General features: G+C 42.5%; 1 protein-coding gene across 6 annotated transcripts in view; it reads left to right on the forward strand.

The window, feature by feature from the left end:
* The window catches only part of LOC131514658 (uncharacterized), a 180,199-nt gene that overhangs the window by 138,755 nt on the left and 20,840 nt on the right, over positions 1 to 20,604 (forward strand). For all 6 annotated transcript variants that reach the window (XM_058734897.1, XM_058734895.1, XM_058734898.1 and 3 more), the window contains 4 exons: positions 1,065 to 1,294; positions 2,444 to 2,582; positions 4,030 to 4,150; positions 14,545 to 14,654. In XM_058734897.1, coding sequence (XP_058590880.1) covers positions 1,065 to 1,294; positions 2,444 to 2,582; positions 4,030 to 4,150; positions 14,545 to 14,654 — 600 coding nt within the window. The remainder of the gene's footprint in view (positions 1 to 1,064; positions 1,295 to 2,443; positions 2,583 to 4,029; positions 4,151 to 14,544; positions 14,655 to 20,604) is intronic.

A 20,604-nucleotide genomic window follows, 5' to 3' on the forward strand; every position in this document is an offset into this window, starting at 1 on the left:
AAGCAAATCTGAAAGTGCCTGGGTTAGCTTGCTGTTGAGTAGGTAGGTCACTTAAGGGGTTGTCAGCTGTGTGCAGGAGCTGCTGGCTGTCCCCTGGGTCTGGCTGGCCAACTCTGCCTCTGACCAAGCCTCTTTCTGGCAGCCATGCCTTTCTTTAGATATGTTACTAGTACTGATCCGGGATCCAGTTACACTGGGTGGTGGTTCTTCCAGTTCTGAGCCAAGAAACTTGAGCATCTGAGGTGCTGTTACCTGAATGTTCTCTGAGGCCCTTCTTGTCATAACATTATGATCCAGGTTTGCCACCTTTTCTGCAAAGGAATATTCCTTTTCCTGTGACTGAGACACTGTCATCAGGCTGAGATTCCTGGACACAGGTCCCCATTTTGTCTGTTACTCTCTGGGTGACCCTGGACCTCACACCACTGGCTGCCAGAGAGGGGACCTGAAAACCTTGTTCCCTCTAATCCTCCAGGGCTCATAGCAGTCCCTCAACAAACACTTAAGGAAAGCACCAATGAATAAATGAACAAATAATCCTAAAGTATAATTGCCTAGTGAATAATAAATTCAAATTAAGAGACATGTGAACTTTTAAAGGATGGGAGAAGGAATAGGAGATAAGGTAAATTTAAGTTTCCATTTCTTCACCCACAAAATGAGTAAAACCCCTAATTTAAGGTTTTATTACAGCTCCACCGTGATGGGGAATTAAATCTCAAGTGTGTTGAAGGGCACTTTCCAGAATGCAGAGGCTGAACATGAAAGGCTCCGTTTTTCAAAGGCAAATAAAATGCTAGTACCCAAGTAAAGAGTTTTTAAAATGAGTGGTTCAAGACCCAAGCAGGAAGCTGAAATGGAGACATTTCCCTCTTTTCTGTATACTGTCTATTTAGGAAGAATGTTTACTCTCTCTAAGCTTTAAATGTGCTATAGGCCTGCAAACCATTCCTCCTGGGGAGAATAGGCCTTCTCCAAAATGTTCATTCTGCATGGGCTGCATGTAAAATGTCATCGCATATTGACCTATGATCAATAAAGAAGAATTTCTATAATGCTTTCAGCCAGATTTGTCCAGAGTGCCAGGATTCAGAAGTCAGTTCCAAAGCAGCCCCAAGATCTCCGAGCTGCTGAGGGGCCCATGCAATACGATGATGTCTCTTGCTTTCCTGAGATCATTTCTGGTGCTGTGGAAGCAGCTGGAAGTGCTGAAGGACCACTGGGGCCAGCTCAAACTGCAAGGCCAGGACGGCAGTTCTGTCTCCCTCCACAACCAGTTCTCAGAACTCTACAGGTAAGTGTTGCTAAGGTGGAAATTCTCGTGGACGAGTGGAATCTGAGGCTTGGCACGTTCCTGCCGCTTGCTCTGAGGGAGAGATTTGGTCCATGAATTCTGGTATGCCCAGCCCCACCGAGCTCAGAGGAAGCTGGGCAATATGTCTCTATAAAAAGTGCTTTACAGGAAAAGCTGGGTTCTACTGAATTCAGGGACAGTGCTGGGTTCCACTAAGCAATACTGTACATCATTTACCCAGAGTTCTGTCCCTGGGAACTTGTGCTTCTCAAGTGTTCCCATGGTGCTAACTCTAAGCTTTTTTAGTTCATAGGATCCCAGCAAGCAGTGGGTAGGGAAATGCTGCTGCTGTGAACTCTTCCCTACTTTCTACCTCATTAGACCCAAGTGCTGAGTCTCTGAGAGTTTCACCCACTACAGCCAGAGGTATAATATGGTGCAACATGAGATCTTAGGTCTGTGGGATGGTAGGGTGTTTTCACACTTCAGGCTCTGGCTGGGATGAATTAGCTGTCAGAAAAGGTATGTTGCCTCTTCCATGTGTCTGTTATCAAACAAGCATTTACCATCCTTGGACCTTACTGGGCATAAGAAGATTCTCTTTGGTGCCATAGTCCTTGTGGTCTATTTTATGAATTATCACAGTCAGCTTTCCTGGTAACTAGGGAATGAGAAAACTTGTCAATTTTTTTTAAAGTTTATTCATTTTTAGAGATAGCACAAGTAGGGGGAGGGGCAGAGAGAGAGAGAGAGAGAGAGAAAGAGAGAATCCCAAGCAGGCTCTGCACTGTCAGTGCAGAGCCTGATGCAGAGCTTGAACTCACAGACCATGAGATCTTGACCTGAGCTGAAATCAAGAGTTGGCTGCTTAACCGACTGAGCCACCCAGGTGCCCCAAAACTTGTCAATATTTTGAAGACTAAATGAAGACAAAAATTAAATGTGCCCAGTGGGAAAAGGCCTAGGATTTAATATTGACTAAGGGTGCAACAACTATAGTGAATTTAGATGTCGATGTGAGTATCTAAAATGGGTTGGGAGGTTTATACATGATGATAGGAGACAGAACATGAATGAAAATAATTGTCAGAGAATCTGAATGAGAAAAAATATGTTTGTTTACTAATTTTGGTCTCTCTTCTTTAATAGAACTGACATCCTCTACCCCAGCATGAAAGCTATAGCTAGGCGGATGGGGAAAGAAGATGAATTTGAAGATCTCATAATAAGTAGTCAGTCTATTCTTCCCCCTAAAGGAGCTTCAGAAATTGAAATAAAAATTCAACAGGTATGCAGGAGCCATTTTGAATTTGACTTTGAAAATTTGCTTTATGGCATAAGCATGTAATACTACAGATACACCCAAGTGGTTTTTTTTCTAAGACATTAAGTGTAGATTGTAGGTGTGTAAATCACTGAACAGGCTCAGAAGGAACTAAGTACCTAAAGGCATGTAGGGCTTTGATTAAGCAAATAACTACCCCTAATGTTCCCATTTTGTAAGTCTGAATCTTCATATTTTGATTTTCCTCAAATTAAGGTGGACTACCAAACAAAAAAAGACTGTGATAGAGAACATAACCACTAGCATCTTAAACATAAAATCTAGAGGTACCTGCGTGGTTCAGTTGGTTGAGCATCTGACTCTTGATCTCAACTCAGATCATGATCTCACAGTTCATGAGTTCAAGCCCAACGTGGGCTCTGCTCTGACAGGGCAGAGCCTGCTTAGGATTCTCTCTCTCACTCTCTCTCTGCCCCTCCCCCACTCGCACTGTCTCTGTCTCTCTCAAAATAAATAAATAAACTGAAAAAAAAAACATAAAATCTGACACACAATTATCTGCCCCCCACACACACCCATGGCAATGGAATGTATTTAAAATAGCTCCTGTGATTTTTTTTTTTTTCTGAGAGTAAGACCACGCAATTTATGCACTAATCCATTTGATATATGCTAGATGATCTATGTGAGAGGCTCTTTTCCCAAGTGTTTGTTTACCTTTGTCCTAGGACATAGACCCAATGTGGCTGTGCTCACTGTCACAGGCAAACAAAACCTCTAGCTGTTTCAGTGTCAATGCAGAGATTCACGTCCCCTGAACACCAAGGAGAATTCAGCTCCCCCGCCTCCAACATACACACATCCCAGTCCCGAATCCCCTTGCTTACCCTTCTGAATCCTGGTTCTCTCTAGTACCTGGGGTCCTCTGACAGGGAGAAATGTGGGCCCAACAAGCATAATGGATAAGGTAAGGGTTCATGGTTATTGGGAAAATTTTCTATTGGTCATGTTTAGAATTTTAATCTTCTCATGAAATCCCTCTTGATATCTAAATCAAGTTTCAGGCCCAGGGGTTTCTCTTGTAATAACAGCTCATGAAATTCCTGGCCACATTTAGAGACCCCCAAACGCATGAGGTCACCTCAGACATTGAGCACTTTGCAGTTTAGCAGAACTTGGTTTAAAAAAATAAAATAAAATAATAAAAATAAATAAATAAAAGGTTATGTTTTATCAGTGGGGATGTGGACCAGGAAAAGATGCTGATCCCCAAAGAGGTATATCTACGGTCACAGAAGTACTTAGAAACCCAAGAAAGGAACCCTTTCGTCTTCCCCGGGAGAGAGTAGCTAAGGAACAGCACCTAATCCCAGACCCTTTTGCAGGAATGTGACTTGGGAGCTCAGAGTATAAGCTGAGTGTAGAAAGTGACTCAAACTTCTTACTCTAGCTTCAGAAGCTTCTGGAAAATCTTGAAATTCATATGATCCAGGAAGTATTAAGAAAAGTTAAGAGAGAAAGAGCACTGGTTGTATCAGAAAAGTCCAAGGACCAGGGTACTCTCCCTACAGGTAAAGTATGTTTATTTTATTACTTTACAAAATAGCATTTATTGTTTTTTTCCTAATTATGAAAGCAATCCATGTGTCATTTTCATGGTAAAGAGGTACTACAATGTCCAAACAATGATATAAAAATTACTTTTTAATAACTTGGCCCAGAGAGAACTATTAACATTTTGACATATTTCCTTCCACTTAAAATCTTTTAAATAGAAAACATTTGTTAAGTTCAGTTTCAGCTCTGTTGATTAACTCATAACTGAAATAAAGTTGAAATGGGGAAAACATATAAGCTTTTCTTACTTGTAATATATTTAAGTTCACGTATGTATTATACATATATATAACATATAAATGTAAAAATCTTACAAACACATGTATTTGGGGTGGGAAGGTAATCAAAATTATTTCCTTTCATCTGAGCTCTAAAGTCAGGGTCACTTCATGGACATGTGATCAGCACACTCACACAGGATTCAGGGGTACTTGGGGCTTAATAGTCTATGGCTGCCATCTTGAAACTCTTAATTTTGACTAAGAGTTTGTGTTTTGTAAGTGGAATCCAGTGAGTCAATGGAGAATGCACCAAGACTTGGAGCCTTGCTTTACATGAAGTCCTGCTTCTTACTGCCTCCCCACCTTGCCGAATGGCTCTCAGCTACCTATTCGTCTGCTCTCTAGTACCCTGGGCACCCCTAATCTCCCCCTCACCATCCCCACCAGGCCATTGCTGCTGCCCTCCACTCGGGGGGGGGGGGGCGGTTGCTGAGCAGGAGGAGGATGGGGATATGTGTACCTAGTAATATCTCTATGACCCTAGTCTGGCAACATCATGGTACATCTAATGGGTGACTCGGTGGGAGCAAGCCTATTGCCAATCCTAAGATTTGTACAATATCCCAGGACAGAGGTTACAATACCCTCGGGATTGCCTGTCCACAGTGGGCCCCTGGGAAGGAAAGATGCCTGGTTCAACTTCTCCACCCCTGGCCAGGGCACAGAACCTCAGTTCAGTAGCTACACAGGCAGTCATGCTCCCAGTCACAGGGTAGAGCTCCTCGGAGTGAGTGTCTCACTCTCCTCACAAGCATTCCCATGCCTAAGGAGTACAACATTAAAAACAAATAAAAACACCATGACAGGTCAAGAAAGAGACTGCAGAAGAAAGAAAACACTATATTTTAGTATCTATAATGGTGCTTTTCTTCCCTGCTTTTTGGAAAAGAGGCCCTGCATTTTTATTTTGCACAGCGTGCCATAGATTACGTAGCTGGTCCTGTCTGAACTGTCTACTCCTAACTCCTACTAATTCTGTAGGAAAATTCACAACATTTGAACCATGGAGGGGTTGTTTGACTAGCAAACTAAATTAGATTTTCTTCTTGAGACAAAGTCCACAGACATTATAATGTTAATTAATAACATCTGTCCTCACCTAAGACATTGTCATTTTATCAGTGCTTCGAGTAATTGAATTCTATAAACAGGGCTTTGGCAGAAGGCTATGCAGTGAGAAGGCAAGCCACTTCTCGGCTAGGGGTGTCACCAGAGAGCTGAATGTCACCAGAAAGCTGAGTGTGGTTGATCTTCATTTACAGAACATTTAACGAGACACAAAAAGCACGTGTTATTGTGCTGTGATGGCTGCTTCCAGGCAACTCCCCTCTGAGTCTTGGGAGAAAATCCACAAGTGCACAGCAGGTGCAACCATCTTCATGTTTCAGGCTGTGGTTTAATGAGACGCCCAGATGGGGGGCAAGGGACAAAGCTTTTTTGCTTTGTGGCTCTGTGTGCTGCCTTGTGCAGGGTGCTGTCAGCTGTGCTTGGAAAGAGCCTCCATAAGGAGCTGGTGGGAGTTAGGCAGAGGGGCGGGGTAGAGTTTTATTTATTTATTTATTTATTTATTATTATTATTTTTTATTATATGAAATTTATTGTCAAATTAGTTTCCATACAACACCCAGTGGTCATCCCAAAAGATGCTGTCTTCAATGCCCATCACCTACCCTCCCCTCCCTCCCACCCCCCATCAACCCTCAGTTTGTTCTCAGTTTTTAAGAGTCTCTTATGCTTTGGCTCTGGGGTAGAGTTATTTTTAATGGTGCTAACATTGATATTATCAAAATTTAGGGGCGCCTGGGTGGCTCAGTCGGTTAAGTGTCCGACTTCAGCTCAGGTCATGATCTCGCGGTCTGTGAGTTCGAGCCCCGCGTCGGGCTCTTGCTGACCGCTCAGAGCCTGGAGCCTGTTTCAGATTCTGTGTCTCCCTCTCTCTCTGACCCTCCCCCATTCATGCTCTGTCTCTCTCTGTCTCAAAAATAAATAAACGTTAATAAAAAAAAAAAGATATTATCAAAACTTACTTTGGCTAGAGTGTACGGGCCAATTGTAAACTCTTGTTCAGATTCTGTACTCATGTACATGTAAATGCCAATAGTGAGGGTATTTTCTTATTGTTGACTCAATGTGAGTGTCCTCCTGTAGTGAGTTCCCTCAGTGCAAGTGATGGAGTCCCCACCGTATGCCCGGTGTTCTACAGTGTAGTCTTCCTGAGACCTCTGTGGGCTAGGAAACTTCGAAGAAGGCAATAAAACCTTGGAATCTCCACCAAGAGATGCTTTTTGCTCATCTCAGCGGCAAAAAGCAGCCATAGTGGATGGGGCTTCGGACACAGGCCGCCTTTGAGGTCAAGGTTACCTTGAGGTTAGGGATTTCTACAGAGGGAGTTAGGAATGGAGACTATTGAGACCCAGGGGACATGCCAGGCTCTTGTCCTTCCCTCAGGGTCTCCTCTTTCCCTGTTGGACAACTCTGGTGTCTATGTTTGTGCCTGCCAGAAATTAGCCCTCTAATACTTCTCAATCGTTTCCCTCTTTCCCACCTTGTCTTGGAGCTTAGTCTTCTTCTAGAGCTTCTGAATGTGTTTCCAGTTTGTCAGTGAGCATCCGAAAATGCAGCAGCCACACCTGGTCCAGTGTTGGTTTGTGATAGCTGAACTAGTGCTCCCCTGGGAGCTTTAAAAAGCAGCTCCAGACAATCTTATTCAGCTTCAGGGCTTGGCTTAGCATGGAGATGGGTTCCACTGATTCAAAAAGGCTCTGCTATTCTCCATATTTAGCATTTTAGCATTCAAGTCATTTTTAATTGATTTTCTCAATTTCTTTGAACATTTATAAGGTCAGCAGTCTCCAAAGTGGAGTGCGTATATCCCAGGAGTGTGGGAAGAAAATATTAAAACTTCTAAGTAGATTAAATTCATATGTAAGAAGTCACATGTCACACTACACACTGAGGTGTCCTGAAGTGACCACTTGGAGGCAATCCACAAGCAAGCACTAAGAAATAGTAAAGATAGGGGTGCCTGGGTAGCTCAGTGAAGCATCCAACTTCAGCTCAGGTCACGATCTCATGGTTTGTGAGTTTGAGCCCTGCGTCAGGCTCTGTGCTGACAGCTCAGAGCCTGGAGCCTGCTTCGGATTCTGTGTCTCCCTCTCTCTCTGCCCCTCCCCCACTCACACTCTGTCTCTCTCTCTCTCTCAAAAATAAAATAAACATTAAAAAAAACTTTTTAAAAAAGAAAAAAGTAATAGTAAAGACATTTCTAATCCTGGTACATGCTTATCTTCAGCCACAGTATGAGGTTAAAAAAGATAAGTTAACCACATCTGATAAGAAGTCAGACAAAAAATTTCAAAAGGTCAAGAAAACTCTAGGAATGTAGACTGAGCTCCATTCTCATTGTTAATGAGCCTGGCCCTGAGTACATCATACTATACAGTATTAGCCAGTGATAGTGTTGTAGGTAGTTAGAAATACACAAATATACATATGTTAACAGTGAGTAGACAAAAATGTTTTGCTTAAGGGAAGCACAATCCAAACACTTAAAAGAGGGTGGCCGAGGCCAGCATTCCCAGCAGTGTGCCCTAGAACACAAGTTCCCCAACATTCTAGGGCAGGAGTTCTCTCATGCACTTTGCACTAACAGACTCCCAGGCTGCCTGAAACTTCCCATTCCCTTCGTAACACAAGCCGGCAAAATAGTCGTTAATCACAGTCTTTGGATTGCCTGTGTTTACCTAGCTTCACTGATCATTGTTTGCTTCAAACCGGTTTATGCCACTTTTATTTGTCATTGTGTGTGGGTAATTTAATTAAGTATTATGTAAACCAATGAAATGGGAGTACAAAAAGAGATCTTCTCAATAAAAATCAAGTTGAGGGGTGCCTGGGTGGTGCAGTTGGTTAAGCGTCCAACTCCCAATCTTGGTTCAGGTCATTATCGAGCCCTGCATCAGGCTGTGCACTGATGGCATGGAGCCTATTTGGGATTCTATCTCTCCTCTCTGCCCCTCCCCTTCTTGTTCTCTCTCTATCTCGCTCTGTCTCTCTGTCTCTCTCTCTCTCTCTAAATAAATAAATACACTTAAAAAAAAAAGTTGAAATGGATAAACTGTGGTACATCCAGTCAATGGAATATTATTTAATGCTAAAAAGAAATGAGCTATCAAATCATGAAAAGACAAGGATAAAAATGCACATTACTAAGTGAAAGAAGCCCACCTGAAAAGGCTACACATTGCATGATTCCAACCATATGACATTCGAGAAAAGGCAGAACCATGGAGATAGCAAAAAGATCAGTGGTTGCCAAAGGGTTAGAGGGGAGAGAAAGATGAACAGGCAGAACACGGGGATTTTAGGGCAGTGAAACTATTCTTTATGATAATATAATAGTGGAGAGACGCCAATTATACATTTGTCAAACCCATAGTTTCACCAAGATTGTGAACTGTAATGTAAACTATGGACTTTGGGTGATAATAACATGTTAGTGTATGCTCATCAGTTATGACAGACATACCACACTGGTGTGGGATGTTGATAGTTGGGGAGGCTGTGTGTTGGAGGTGAAGGGGGCAGGGAATATATGGGAACTCTCTGTACCCATCTGCTCAATTTTTCTATGGACTTAAAACTGCCCTTAAAAAATGACACATTTGGATTTTTCATGGTCTTTTTATTTTTTCTTCATAAAAAAAAGAAACAAGTAAACAAACAAACAAAAACAACAAAATACACACTAGGAATTGTAGACCATGTACTATGTGTTATGGTTTATAGAAGAAAGATAGTACTGAACTCCAATGTGTGGGCACATACAAAGGAAAGACCTAAGTTCTATATTAGAAAATTGGCAAATGTTTGTATATTTATGTTTTTTAAGTTAAATAGAATGTTTAAGGTACTACATGTCATTTTTTAAGCATTCTCTGGTTTATCAGACTTCTTTTGATCAACCAACTCTTAGTCTTGATTGGATAAGAGGATTTCTGCTGCGTTTTGCAGGGGTTGTGGGGGAAAGGTTTTATTTGTTGTCAAAGAAGTTTGGGAAACTTGTGGTAAATAATGCTAAAAAGATTTCTTTGCTCTAGACCTCAGAGCCTTTACTCTCCTACTGTGCACTGTAAATCTCCAGGAGAGAGAGTATGAAATGTTCTTTACCTTTATTTGACCACAGAACCCTTTTCTCCCCTTGGGAATATCTATCATCAACTCAACCGTTCTGGGGAGCAGTTTGAGAAACACAGGAGTACAAAATACATTGCTTAAAGCAATAAGGTTTCAACCTACCCACCTTCTGGGGGAACCCTGGTGGTCAGGAGAACAACCTTGGTTGGCAGTTGTGTGCCTTCAAGTTTCAGTTCTGCTTGGCTCAGGACCCAGGAGCCACTCAGGCACAGAGGCCGGTGGTTGTGTTAGAGAAGTGAAATGCTACCAAACCAAGATACGCTTCCTAGAGGGAGGAGGCTGCATAGGGGTGGGGGGAGCATTCATAGAGGGAGAGAGGGGAAGTGGTTTGGCGAGGAGGAAGTCAAAGTTTCCTCCAGCCAAAGGACCTGGGCACAGAATGAGAGGAAAGAACAAAACCCTAATTTGACCCCCAGTGTGCTGTCTCTTTCCCACCTCCATGCTACTGTCAAAAACTGCTTCATCTCAGAGAAGCCACAAACACAACACACAATGAAAATGAGACACATTTAGAGACCACCAACTCTGCTTGGCCAGAAATTACTTCTCTTGGATGAATTCTATTCTCCCTGGCTTCCCCTGACGCCTGCCTACAGATGTACTTGTATGTCTGAACTTGAACTCATGAGGAAGAAGCACGGTGGGAAGATTTCCAGCACTCTGGTAAAATACTTCCCCTTCAGCTGAGCCCCAGAGCTAAACCCAAACCAGCTCTGTGGGCATTTGCCAGCTGACAGTCCCCAAACCAGAAATATGGGGCAGATGTGGTCCCTTGCCAAGCTTTTCCATAACCCAGAGACCTACCACTCAAGTACCCTGGAAAAAGTATCCAATTCTGTGTCTGAAAAATTTCTGAAGCATACATGAACTCCATTTTGTCAAAGCTTAGATGTACAAAAGTCTTAAACATCTTAAGAAGTGTGAACTTCTAGGCACATTAACTTTTTTTTAGATTTTCCACTTCAGCTGTACCAGGACAATGGTGTTATGTCTAATCACCTTTATTGTCCTAAAGGAAAAACAAAGTCAGATTTATATGTTTGTGATGGAAAGTAGCCAATTGTAAAAGAATCGTGGAACCCCATTTTCAAACTCAGGACCACCCAGTAAACAACGTAATTGCAAATACCAGGTACTCCTGCATTGTCATATCCACATTTCTGAGAGGACTGTGCTGGATGTTTCCTCTTGTGTGTACCGAGTCTCCTGTCAGAAAAATGAAAGTATGAGTATGAAATCACATCTGAAATTAGAAACAGCTGGCGACAGGGAGTGGCCCTGTGTGTACTCTTGCTGATGGCCAGAACCCCCACAGCAGAAAAGGGAGTGGGGCAGGGCTTGGCTTCTATCTCTGACTCCATAGGTTTCTCTTTGTTTCAAGACTCCCCTGGGGCCATGCACAAGGAAGTAGGCCCTACCCACCGTAATTAAACATACACATGTGCTTTTGCTCTTCCATATGGAAGTTAAGGAGTGTTGACATATTTCCACTGCTCCAGCACCGTCCTGTTGTTTTTAAGTTTGATTTTTTTTAACAGCTAAAACATTCACCTGGTTAAAACTCAAAATGATACAACAATATACATATTTAGAGATCAAGTTGCTACCACTGATCCCTTTTTGCCACCCCAAGTAGCCATTTTTATTAGTTTTTAATATATCCTAAGGGTGCTTCTTTATGCCTACACTAATTCATTCTTTCATTCAATTATCTATTTATTGAGCACCTAGTATGTTACACACTACTATATTTTAGGCACCATTTTGGGGTACAACCTTACTGTCATGGAGTAAAACTCCTTACTCTTGTGGAGTTTATCATCTAGAAGGGGATACACAGATAATAAGTAACACAAGAAGTAAGAAAATAATGGAGTAAGGAGGATGGCGTATGGAGGTTTGAAGGGAGCGCATTGCAATTTTAAATAGGACGGTCAGGATAGACTTCAGGGAGAAAGTGACATATTGAGCAAAGTTTGAAGGAGGTATGTGGGTATCTGTGGGAAGAGCATCCCAGACAGAAGAACAGTCCATCCAAGGGACTCGAGCAGAGTGTGCCTACCATGTTTATGAAGCAGAAATACCCATAGCCGGAGTGGAGAGAGAGTGGGAAACAAGGAGGAGGTGAAGTCAGAGAGGAAGGGTGAAAAGAGAGAGAGTGTATCATGCAGGGCCTATTCTTAGTGTTTGCTCAGAGTGTGAGGCAGTGCCTGTCCCAGATTTTGATCTGGCATATGTTAATGGCGTGTCTCTGGCTGCTGTGTTGAGAATGGACTGTAAAGGAAAAAGGATGGAAGAAGGGGAGAGGCTGCTTTGGAGGCCACTACAATAATCCCAGCAAGGGGAGATGGTGGCTCAAACAAGGTTGGGAGCAGTGAAAGTATTAAGTGGTCAGATTCAGGGCATGTTTTTGAAGTAACTACTAATGGATTGTGTGTTGGGTGTGGGGGAAAGAGAAGAGTCCATGATAAAACTCCCAAGATTTTTGACCTGTGCAATTGGGAAAATAGAATTGCCATTAGCTGAGATGGCAAATTAGGGAGAGAAGTTCAAAGATTAGGGCGCCTGGGTGGCTCAGTAGGTTAAGCGACCAACTTCGGCTCGGGTCATGATCTCGCATTTTGTGAGGTCAAGCCCTGTGTCAGGCTCTGTGCTGACAGCTCGGAGCCTGGAGCCTTCTTTGGATTCTGTGTCTCCCTCTCTCTCTGCCCTTCTCCCGCTCACACTCTGTCTCTCTCTCAAGAATAAATAAACATTTTTTTAAAAAAGTTAAAAAGAAATAAAGAATTTAATTATGCACAAGTGATGTTTGAAATACCTTTTAGGGGTGCCTGGATGGCTCAGTTAGTTAAGCATCCAACTCAATTTTGGCTCAGGTCATGATCTCACAGTCGTGAGATCAAGACTGCTTAGGATTCTCTCTCTCACTCTCCCTCTGCCTCTCTCTCAATCTCAAAATATAATTAATTAATTTTAAAAAACGAAAAGAAAACCCTTTTAGACATCCAAGAAGAGATGCCAAGTGAGTATTAGATCTCAATTTGAAGGTTGTCCACATATGTATGGTATTTAGCTATGAGACTACATAAGATAGCCAAGGAAGTGAGCGTAGATAGAAAAAAAGGAGGTGAACCAAGGGCTGAGTCCTAGGACACTCTTATGTTAAGTTCCGGGGTGGGGAGGGGAGCCTGGGTGGCTCAGTCCATTAAGTGTCTGACTCTTGATTTCGGCTCAGGTCATAATCTCACGGTTCATGAATTTGAGCCCTGTCAGGCTCTGCACTGACAGCATGGAGTCTGCTTGGAACTCTCTCTCTCTCCCTCTCTCTATGCCCCTCCCCTGCTCTCTCTCTCTCTCTCTCTCTCTCTCTGTCTCAAAATAAATAAACTTAAAACAAAACAAACAAAAAGAGAGCTGGGGGAGAGGACAAGGAGAACCAGCAAAAGGGACTTAGAAGGAGCAGACACTGAGGTAGAGGAAAACTAGGACAGTGGTGTCCCAACATCTAGTGATGAAAGTTTCTCAAGCAGGAGGAATGTGACAAATTGTGTGAAATGCTTCTGGTAGTCAGGTAAAAGCAATGTTTTTAGTCATGTTGAGGTCATGGGTGTTTATAACAAAATCAGGTTCAGGGGAGTGATGGAGGGGAAAGCTGGGTGAGTGGGCTTACGAAGGATTTGGAGAGAAGTCACAGCCAGCCAGGATAGGCCTTTCTTCCTGAGAGTTTTGCTAAAAAGAGAGCGAAAAAAAATGAAGCAATAGCTGACAGGGGAAGTGGGGTCAAAAGCAGGATTTTATGAGGTGGGAGAGATAACATGAACTATTGTGAATGATCCAAGAAAGAGGGGAGAAGTGATATTGGAGAACACTGGCATTCTGGAGCAATAATCTTGAGTAGGCTTGAGGGGATATCCCCTCATTTAATATTTATCATGTCTTTCTTATAAAACATGACATGTTATATTCACTTTTCTTCACCTTTCATTTTTCACATAGAAATCAATAGTTCTTAGGGCACCTGGGTGGCTCAATTGGTTAAGTGTCCAACTTCGGCTCAGGTCATGATCTCACGGTTCATGGGCTCAAGCCCCGCATCATGCTCTTTGCTGACAGCTCAGAGCCTAGAGCCTGCTTCAGATTCTGTGTCTCCCTCTATCTCTCTCTCTGCCCCTCCCCTGCTCATGCTCTGTCTCTCTCTCTCTCAAAAATAAAAATAAACATTAAAAAAATTGGGAAAAAAAATCTATGGTTCTTTTCCTATTATTACATGGGGAGGTTTCTTTTCAGAGATGCATACTATTCCATTGGAAGGATATACCATAGTTTATATGTTGCGTCCAAGCTTCTGCCGTCCTAAACAATGCTTCTCTGAATAATTGCATATATGCCTCATCTTGTATGTGTCAGCCTATTGCTGCTTCAATCCGGGAGCTAAAGTTCATAGCCTGTCAGCCCTCAACATTTCTAGTCTGTAACTGTAACTATAATAGCTCTTCATTTATTTATGTTAACTATATTTGGCCTATATTAGGCCAAAATAATTGTTCAGATACTTAATGACTTAGTGAAAATAGGTATCATGTAGGATCAATAATAACATTTGATTCGGGATCTTTAGTTAGGATAACAGAATATTGTTCATGGGGTTTCAGAGATACTCTTGCAAATCTTTTCATTAGGACTCTTGTTGTAGATCTTCCTTATTCCTATGTTCTGGAGGATCCTGTGTCCTCATCCACTTCCTCCCTTCCCCCTTCCTCACCCGTTAAGTTTTGTGGATTTGGAAATAACAGCTTCTTGTGTCCAGTGTAATGCCATTAATCATTGTTCAGTGTTTCATGATACTAGCATCATTATGTTTCTCCCCCTAGACCTTTGGAAGCACCATGTCATGAAAGAAAACTTTTCAGTTATCAGACCACAAATAGTTGAAAAATTTGTACAGAGATTAATGGAAAATTGCCAGGATGGTGGACTAGAGGTATGTATTGAAAGTTAGTCATTTTGGAGTGTATTTTTTTTGTAACATTAACCCAAGCAAAGAAGACTTTCCCCTTAACCCATTTCCCAATGCTTCCCTTATTCCCTTAGAATGAATATATGAACACTCAGGCTTAAAGTAGCAATCACTTGTTATAATTTTAATTTTTGGCAAAGACTGATTTCTAATAAATTAGGAGAGAGAAATTTGAATTTGCATGTTGACTAATTTCAGATTCAGCCAACTTTTTAAAGTAACCTTGGAGTTTGTTGATGAATGAGTTGTTTTAGCAACATTTCCTGCATTGATTTTTTAATATTCAAAACTTAAAAGAGAGAAACTAAAATAGCCAATAATTCCACTAACTAGAAAACATTTTTAAAATGTACAGTACAAAAAAAAAAAAAAACCAACCAACAGAAAGGTAACATTTCCAACCCTCCTTATTCCACCATCCCGTTTCCTCTCCACAAAGCAAACCAGCTTCAACAATTTTTGGTATATATCTATTTGAATCCATAACAAGTCTATATAATATATATTTAACAATAATATGTACTTAATACATACAATATACATACACACAGTCCTTAAAGTTATCAACTGTTTACTCTTGACTATTCCTAAATAGTGCTGAAAAGGCAAGATAAGAGAGTGTATGTGGATATTTGGCCATAGCAGAGCTTTTAGGATCATTAACAAATTAAACATAAGTACATTAGGTAGAAACAAATCCAGTTGCCTTTGAAATTCAACCATTTCTTTAAAAACCTGATTTAGCAAAACATACCTAATTTTTTAAAACAACATTTCCCTCAAATTTATATTTTTCTAAGTTCTTCAAATATTCCCCGTAATTTTATTAACAACACTTCAGTTTTTAATAACGAGACAGAGAATTCACTAGCTTGGTTGGGGATACATTTTTCCTCAGAGCTTGATGATTTACATGTATTTCATTTAAGCTTTCAATGATACCCAAGTGTAGTACTGTGTATTCTGATGAATGGGTGAAGTGGTCCCTTTTGGTCTCTGCAGCTCAGAGATTCTCAACCAGAGATACAGAGGTGATTAGGGCAGGGCATGCTCAGAAACGTGTTTGAAGCACAGACTGTTGTGCCTCTCCTTTAAAAAAAGGAAGTCAACCCTGACACATGCTTCATCATGGATGCACCTTGAAGACCTTATGCTCAGTGAAAAAAGCCAGTCACAAAAGCATAAATTCTGCACGATTCCACTTATATGAGGCACCCACAGTAGTCAAATTCATGGAGACAGAAAGTAGAATGGTGGTTGTTAGGAGCTGGGGGGAGGGCGAATGGGGAGTTGGTGTTCAGTGGGTATAAGAATTTCAGTTTTGCAAGCTGAAGACAGTTCTAGAGATCGATTGTACAACAGTGTGAATGCCACTGGACTTTACACTGAAAAATAGTTTAAATGGGGGCACCTGGGTGGCTCAGTTGGTTAAGCGTTTGACTCTTGATTTCAGCTCAGGCCATGATATCAGAGTTGTGAGTTCAAGCCCCACATTGGGCTCCATGCTGGGTGTGGAGCCTACTTACAAAAAGAAATGGTTTAAATGGCAAATTTTACGTTACATATATTTTACTACAATAAAAACAAACAAAAAGGTTGTAGCTCAAGATCTGCTCCCCTCCTATGTATACACTTTACTCCAACACTGAAGATGGGGTCATCTAGGAAAGAAATGGAGTATTAGGACAAACCCAGATCAGGTATGACTGAAACTCAAGGCACACTGATCAGGTTGGTACCTGCCTGCCAGTGTCTTGGAATAATGAGACTCCAGGACGTTATACCCCTCCAAATTCTATGCCTGGTGGACTTCCACCCTTTTCTGAATGATCTGCAAAGACAAGGAACTCACTCTCTTCCAAGCCCACCCCCTATCCCCAGCCATTCCTGGCAGCTCATATTTCAAGCAGCTTTTAATGAGCTGGATTTGGCCTTCCACCACCTCCATCGTGGATCCTAGTTCTGTCCCTGAAACACCACAGATCATGGTTCTGACCCCTCACAACAAGCCTTTGGATATCTAAGGGCAGGTCAGTCAGAGAAGCTCAATTACTGCCACTGCTGGCATGTGTGAAGCCTCCGTACAATTACAATGAGGGACCTGCTCTAGTAGCACAAACCCAGACAGGTGCACCTCTGCGTGGTGGATTACAAATAGTCACCCCCATCCTCCAGACGGGTGCAGTCCAAGCCAGGGCACATGGACTAGGAAAGAGAGCAGGCGCCGCGCTCCTCCCTAACCTGGGTGCTTCTGTACCAAGTACAGACCGCATATGCATACACTGAGGACCTGAGCCCAGCCTTCTCTTCTTCAGACTAAACTGCCTTCCTTGCCTTTGATCACTTTATATGAGCAACTCTACCATCCTGGTCAGTCCCCTCTAAGTTCAAGATTGTCTGACCGGCAAAGAGTGCACTTGTCCTGTGTGTCCTTTGATTAATGCCCATGAGTGTGCCTGGTATTGGGAGCCACGTCACTGTTGACTTATTAGGCTGACAGTCACCTGAAGCCCACATTGCCTTCAGGCATCCTGCTGCTGCCATATTATTAGCCTCGGTCTTGTTCAACTTGGTCCACGGTGAACTTCTTAAAATCCTTAAAAATCTGGATTTTTATCATTCAGCACTGTCTCCCTCTCCCAGGTTCTTGTCAGCCTGCCCTCAGTATTCTCATTCAAGTCATTACTAACCGTGTATGCCAGGACAGGTCCCAATCCTTGTGCTACCCCCTATGGTCCCCTTCAGGCTGACCACACTCTTTGGGCACAGTCTTTCAGTGGTCAGAAGCCCATCCAGTTGTACTGTCACCCAGCCTGTGTTCTCCACTGGTCCACAAGGTCCAGTGGAGAAACCTTTTAGATGTCCTGCTGAAATCCAGATACACTTCAAGTGCTATATATTTTCTGAGGAAAGGTTAATCTGACCTGATTTTTCTTGAGTCCATATTGGCCTCTAGTGATCTTTGCTTCCTTCCCCAAATTCTAGAAAAACAGCCTTTCACCATCAGTTCTAACATCTTGCTCAAATGTCATACTAACCACGCCGACCTGAAGTTAGAGACTGACCCTTATGGCAAATCAGAACTATAATAGTCTGTTGTGTGGATTCCAGAACCATTTCCATTCATATGTCAAAAGTCATTCACTCATTTAGCAAGTATTTATAGATCTCCTATTTTTTTCTAGGCACTTTGTTAGATTAAAGGCAAAAGGTACAGTTCTTGCCCTCAAAGAACTTATGGAACCAGGTGACCCAGGAGTGTCAAGAAAAGGCACTTCATGTTAAATGCTTTGAAAGAGGCATACACAGGGGATATAACCCAGCTAGCAGGTAGGGAAGAAATGGGGAAGACTTCCTGGAGGAGGTGTTGTTTGGGCCAAGTCTTAAGGCACAAATAAGAGTTGGCCAGATGAAGAGGGGCTGAAGAAGGAAGGCAGAGCAATCTAAGAAGGGAGTAGAGCAGAGTTCAGAAGAGGACACTGAAAAGGTGGGCAGGGCCAGTTGCTGAATGACATTGTAGGCAATCCTTAGGAGTTTGGATGTTATCCCAGAGTCAGCGGGAAATCATTGAAGCATCTTGTCAGCAGAGGTGGGTTTTATAAACATCATCAAAACACCTTGTATGTGCCTGATAGATACTAGATGAGTTATGAGGGGCTTCAAGAAGAAGCTAACCACAGAAGGGCAATTTGCTTCCAGCAGAGCCAGACTTTTGCCATAACAAGGCCTAGCACCTGCCATGCTTCACCCCAGGCTGGCTCTCTAGATCAGTCTATGGGGCAATCTGGTGCTTTTCCAGCCAGTGCCATTCATCATAGTTCAGATTTAACTGTTGGTGAAGGAATCAGGCCACTGGAGAACATGATTTTCACTCTGTAGTTTTTATGGAAGCCTGGGGCCTGCCTTGAAGGGGAAGTTGGCAGATGAACCCACTTCATGCTGCATTTTGGCACAGAGCTGGCATTTAGTGACCTAGGAAGGCAAGAGTAGGCTGCAGAACAGCTTTTAAGAAACAAATTGCTCTGGGGGCACCTGGGTGGCTCAGTAGGTTGAGTGTCCCACTTCAGATCAGGTCATGATCTTGCAGTTGGTGAATTTGAGCCTGCGTAGGGTTCATAGAAAAATTATGTCAATAGAAGCCACACAGGCTGTAGTCCCACAACAGATGCTGTTCAGGCAGCTCCAAAGGCTGCCTCTGGAAGGTTGGGTAAGTCTGTAAAATCAAAGTTCACTTGGAGAGAGAGACTCCTAGGAGTTTAGGAGTCTCCCTGCAACTCTCTGTCACCTGTCAATAACAGTTTCCTGTCTGCCCCACCTCAGACTTGCTCCCCACTCCATGTCCCCACTGCAAATGCTCTGGCTGGGCCCTTATCCCCTCTCCTTGCCTTCACACTCACCCTCTATGCATCATCCCCTTGAGTTGATCTTTCAGCTCAATCCCCTGAGGCCCCAACAGAACCACTGAGGGAAGGAAGCAACACAATTTCTCTGGCCGACAGGGATGCCCAAGGGGGCTCCTGGCCATTCCTACCTCTGTGGTGTAACACAGAGACTCACCCAGAGGTGCCTCACCCTTACTAGGTAAAATATCACACTGGCTAAGAGGGAATGGTAGAGGGCCATTGTGGTTCAAGTCTGCATTTCTGTTTGTTTGGGATCCTATATCTACTATGGTGGCTATAGTAACATTAGTTTGAGAAGTGTTTGCCCTGCTAAAAAGCCGTTGGAGGCCTGGCTGGCACAGTCGGATCCAGACAGTGCTGTCCAGGACAGCAAGGGGTGAGTCACTGTGGCCGATTCCAAGCACTGGGTCCAGGCCACCTGGAAAGGGTCACCAGCCTTGATGGCCTTTAATGTGGTTTCGCAATGTCTCAATGTTTCGGGCTTTCATCATACTTTGTCTGGGAAGTATTTCCTTTGTCGTTACTAAGTCCACATAGCCTTGACCCTTTCACCATAAAGAAGTCAAGGGCCATCAAATCTTGATTCCCTTTGCCTTGGTGTCAGAAGCTAAATCCAACTGTCTTACTGATCACTTTCCAGAGCAGGTTAGATTGCCCCAAATCCTACTCCACTAAAAGGGGCCTCTTGAGGAAGCTCCACAGAATGAGAGAGGGAGGCTATGTGTCCTCCTCTGACTGCCTGGCCCTGCTCATGAAATCCCCCATGAGCAGAGGTGTTCATCCACTGTTTCCATTCTACATCTCTTCAGTGTGCCTTGCCAAGCTGCTGTGGATCATGATCTTTACAAAAGCTTTACTATCTTTTCATTAGGTTATACATTTTGTTTATTTGTACATTTTGTATATAATTATCTTCATTATATAAACATGTTATGATTATATTAGAAAATAGAAATATCATATATTGGAAAATACACTCATTAGCTTACCCTCATTGATAACTACTATTAGTATTTTGGCATATTTCCTTCCAAACTTCATTTATAGTTTTTTTTTCATTCATCAACATTTTTTAAGCCAAGTTAGATTATTCTATATGCCCTTTTATTGTAGTGTACTTTTTTTTCACTTGAGTACATGTTATCAACATGATCAACATGTTCCCCTGTCAATAAACATATGTCCACAGCATAATTTTTGGTGGCGGTTTGATATTTCATTGTACAGATGGATGAAAAAAATTCAACCTGTTTCCCTTTATTAGTCACTTTTGGTTGTTGCCATTTCTCTCTTCTGTTAGAAAGATCAAGGACATCTGTATATATATATTTTTGTGTATCGCTTTTATCATCCCCTAAAGATAAAGTTCTAGAAGAGGAATTACTGAGCCAAAGGGCATGAACATTTTAAAATCTTTTCACAGATACAGCTAGTCTGCCCTCCAGAATGCCACATTGATCACCCTTGCCATCAGCAGTGGTGAGCAGGCTGTTTCCCTCCATCAGTACTGC

Source organism: Neofelis nebulosa, chromosome 6, assembly GCF_028018385.1.
Source record: "Neofelis nebulosa isolate mNeoNeb1 chromosome 6, mNeoNeb1.pri, whole genome shotgun sequence".
Classification (NCBI taxonomy): Eukaryota; Metazoa; Chordata; class Mammalia; order Carnivora; family Felidae; genus Neofelis; species Neofelis nebulosa.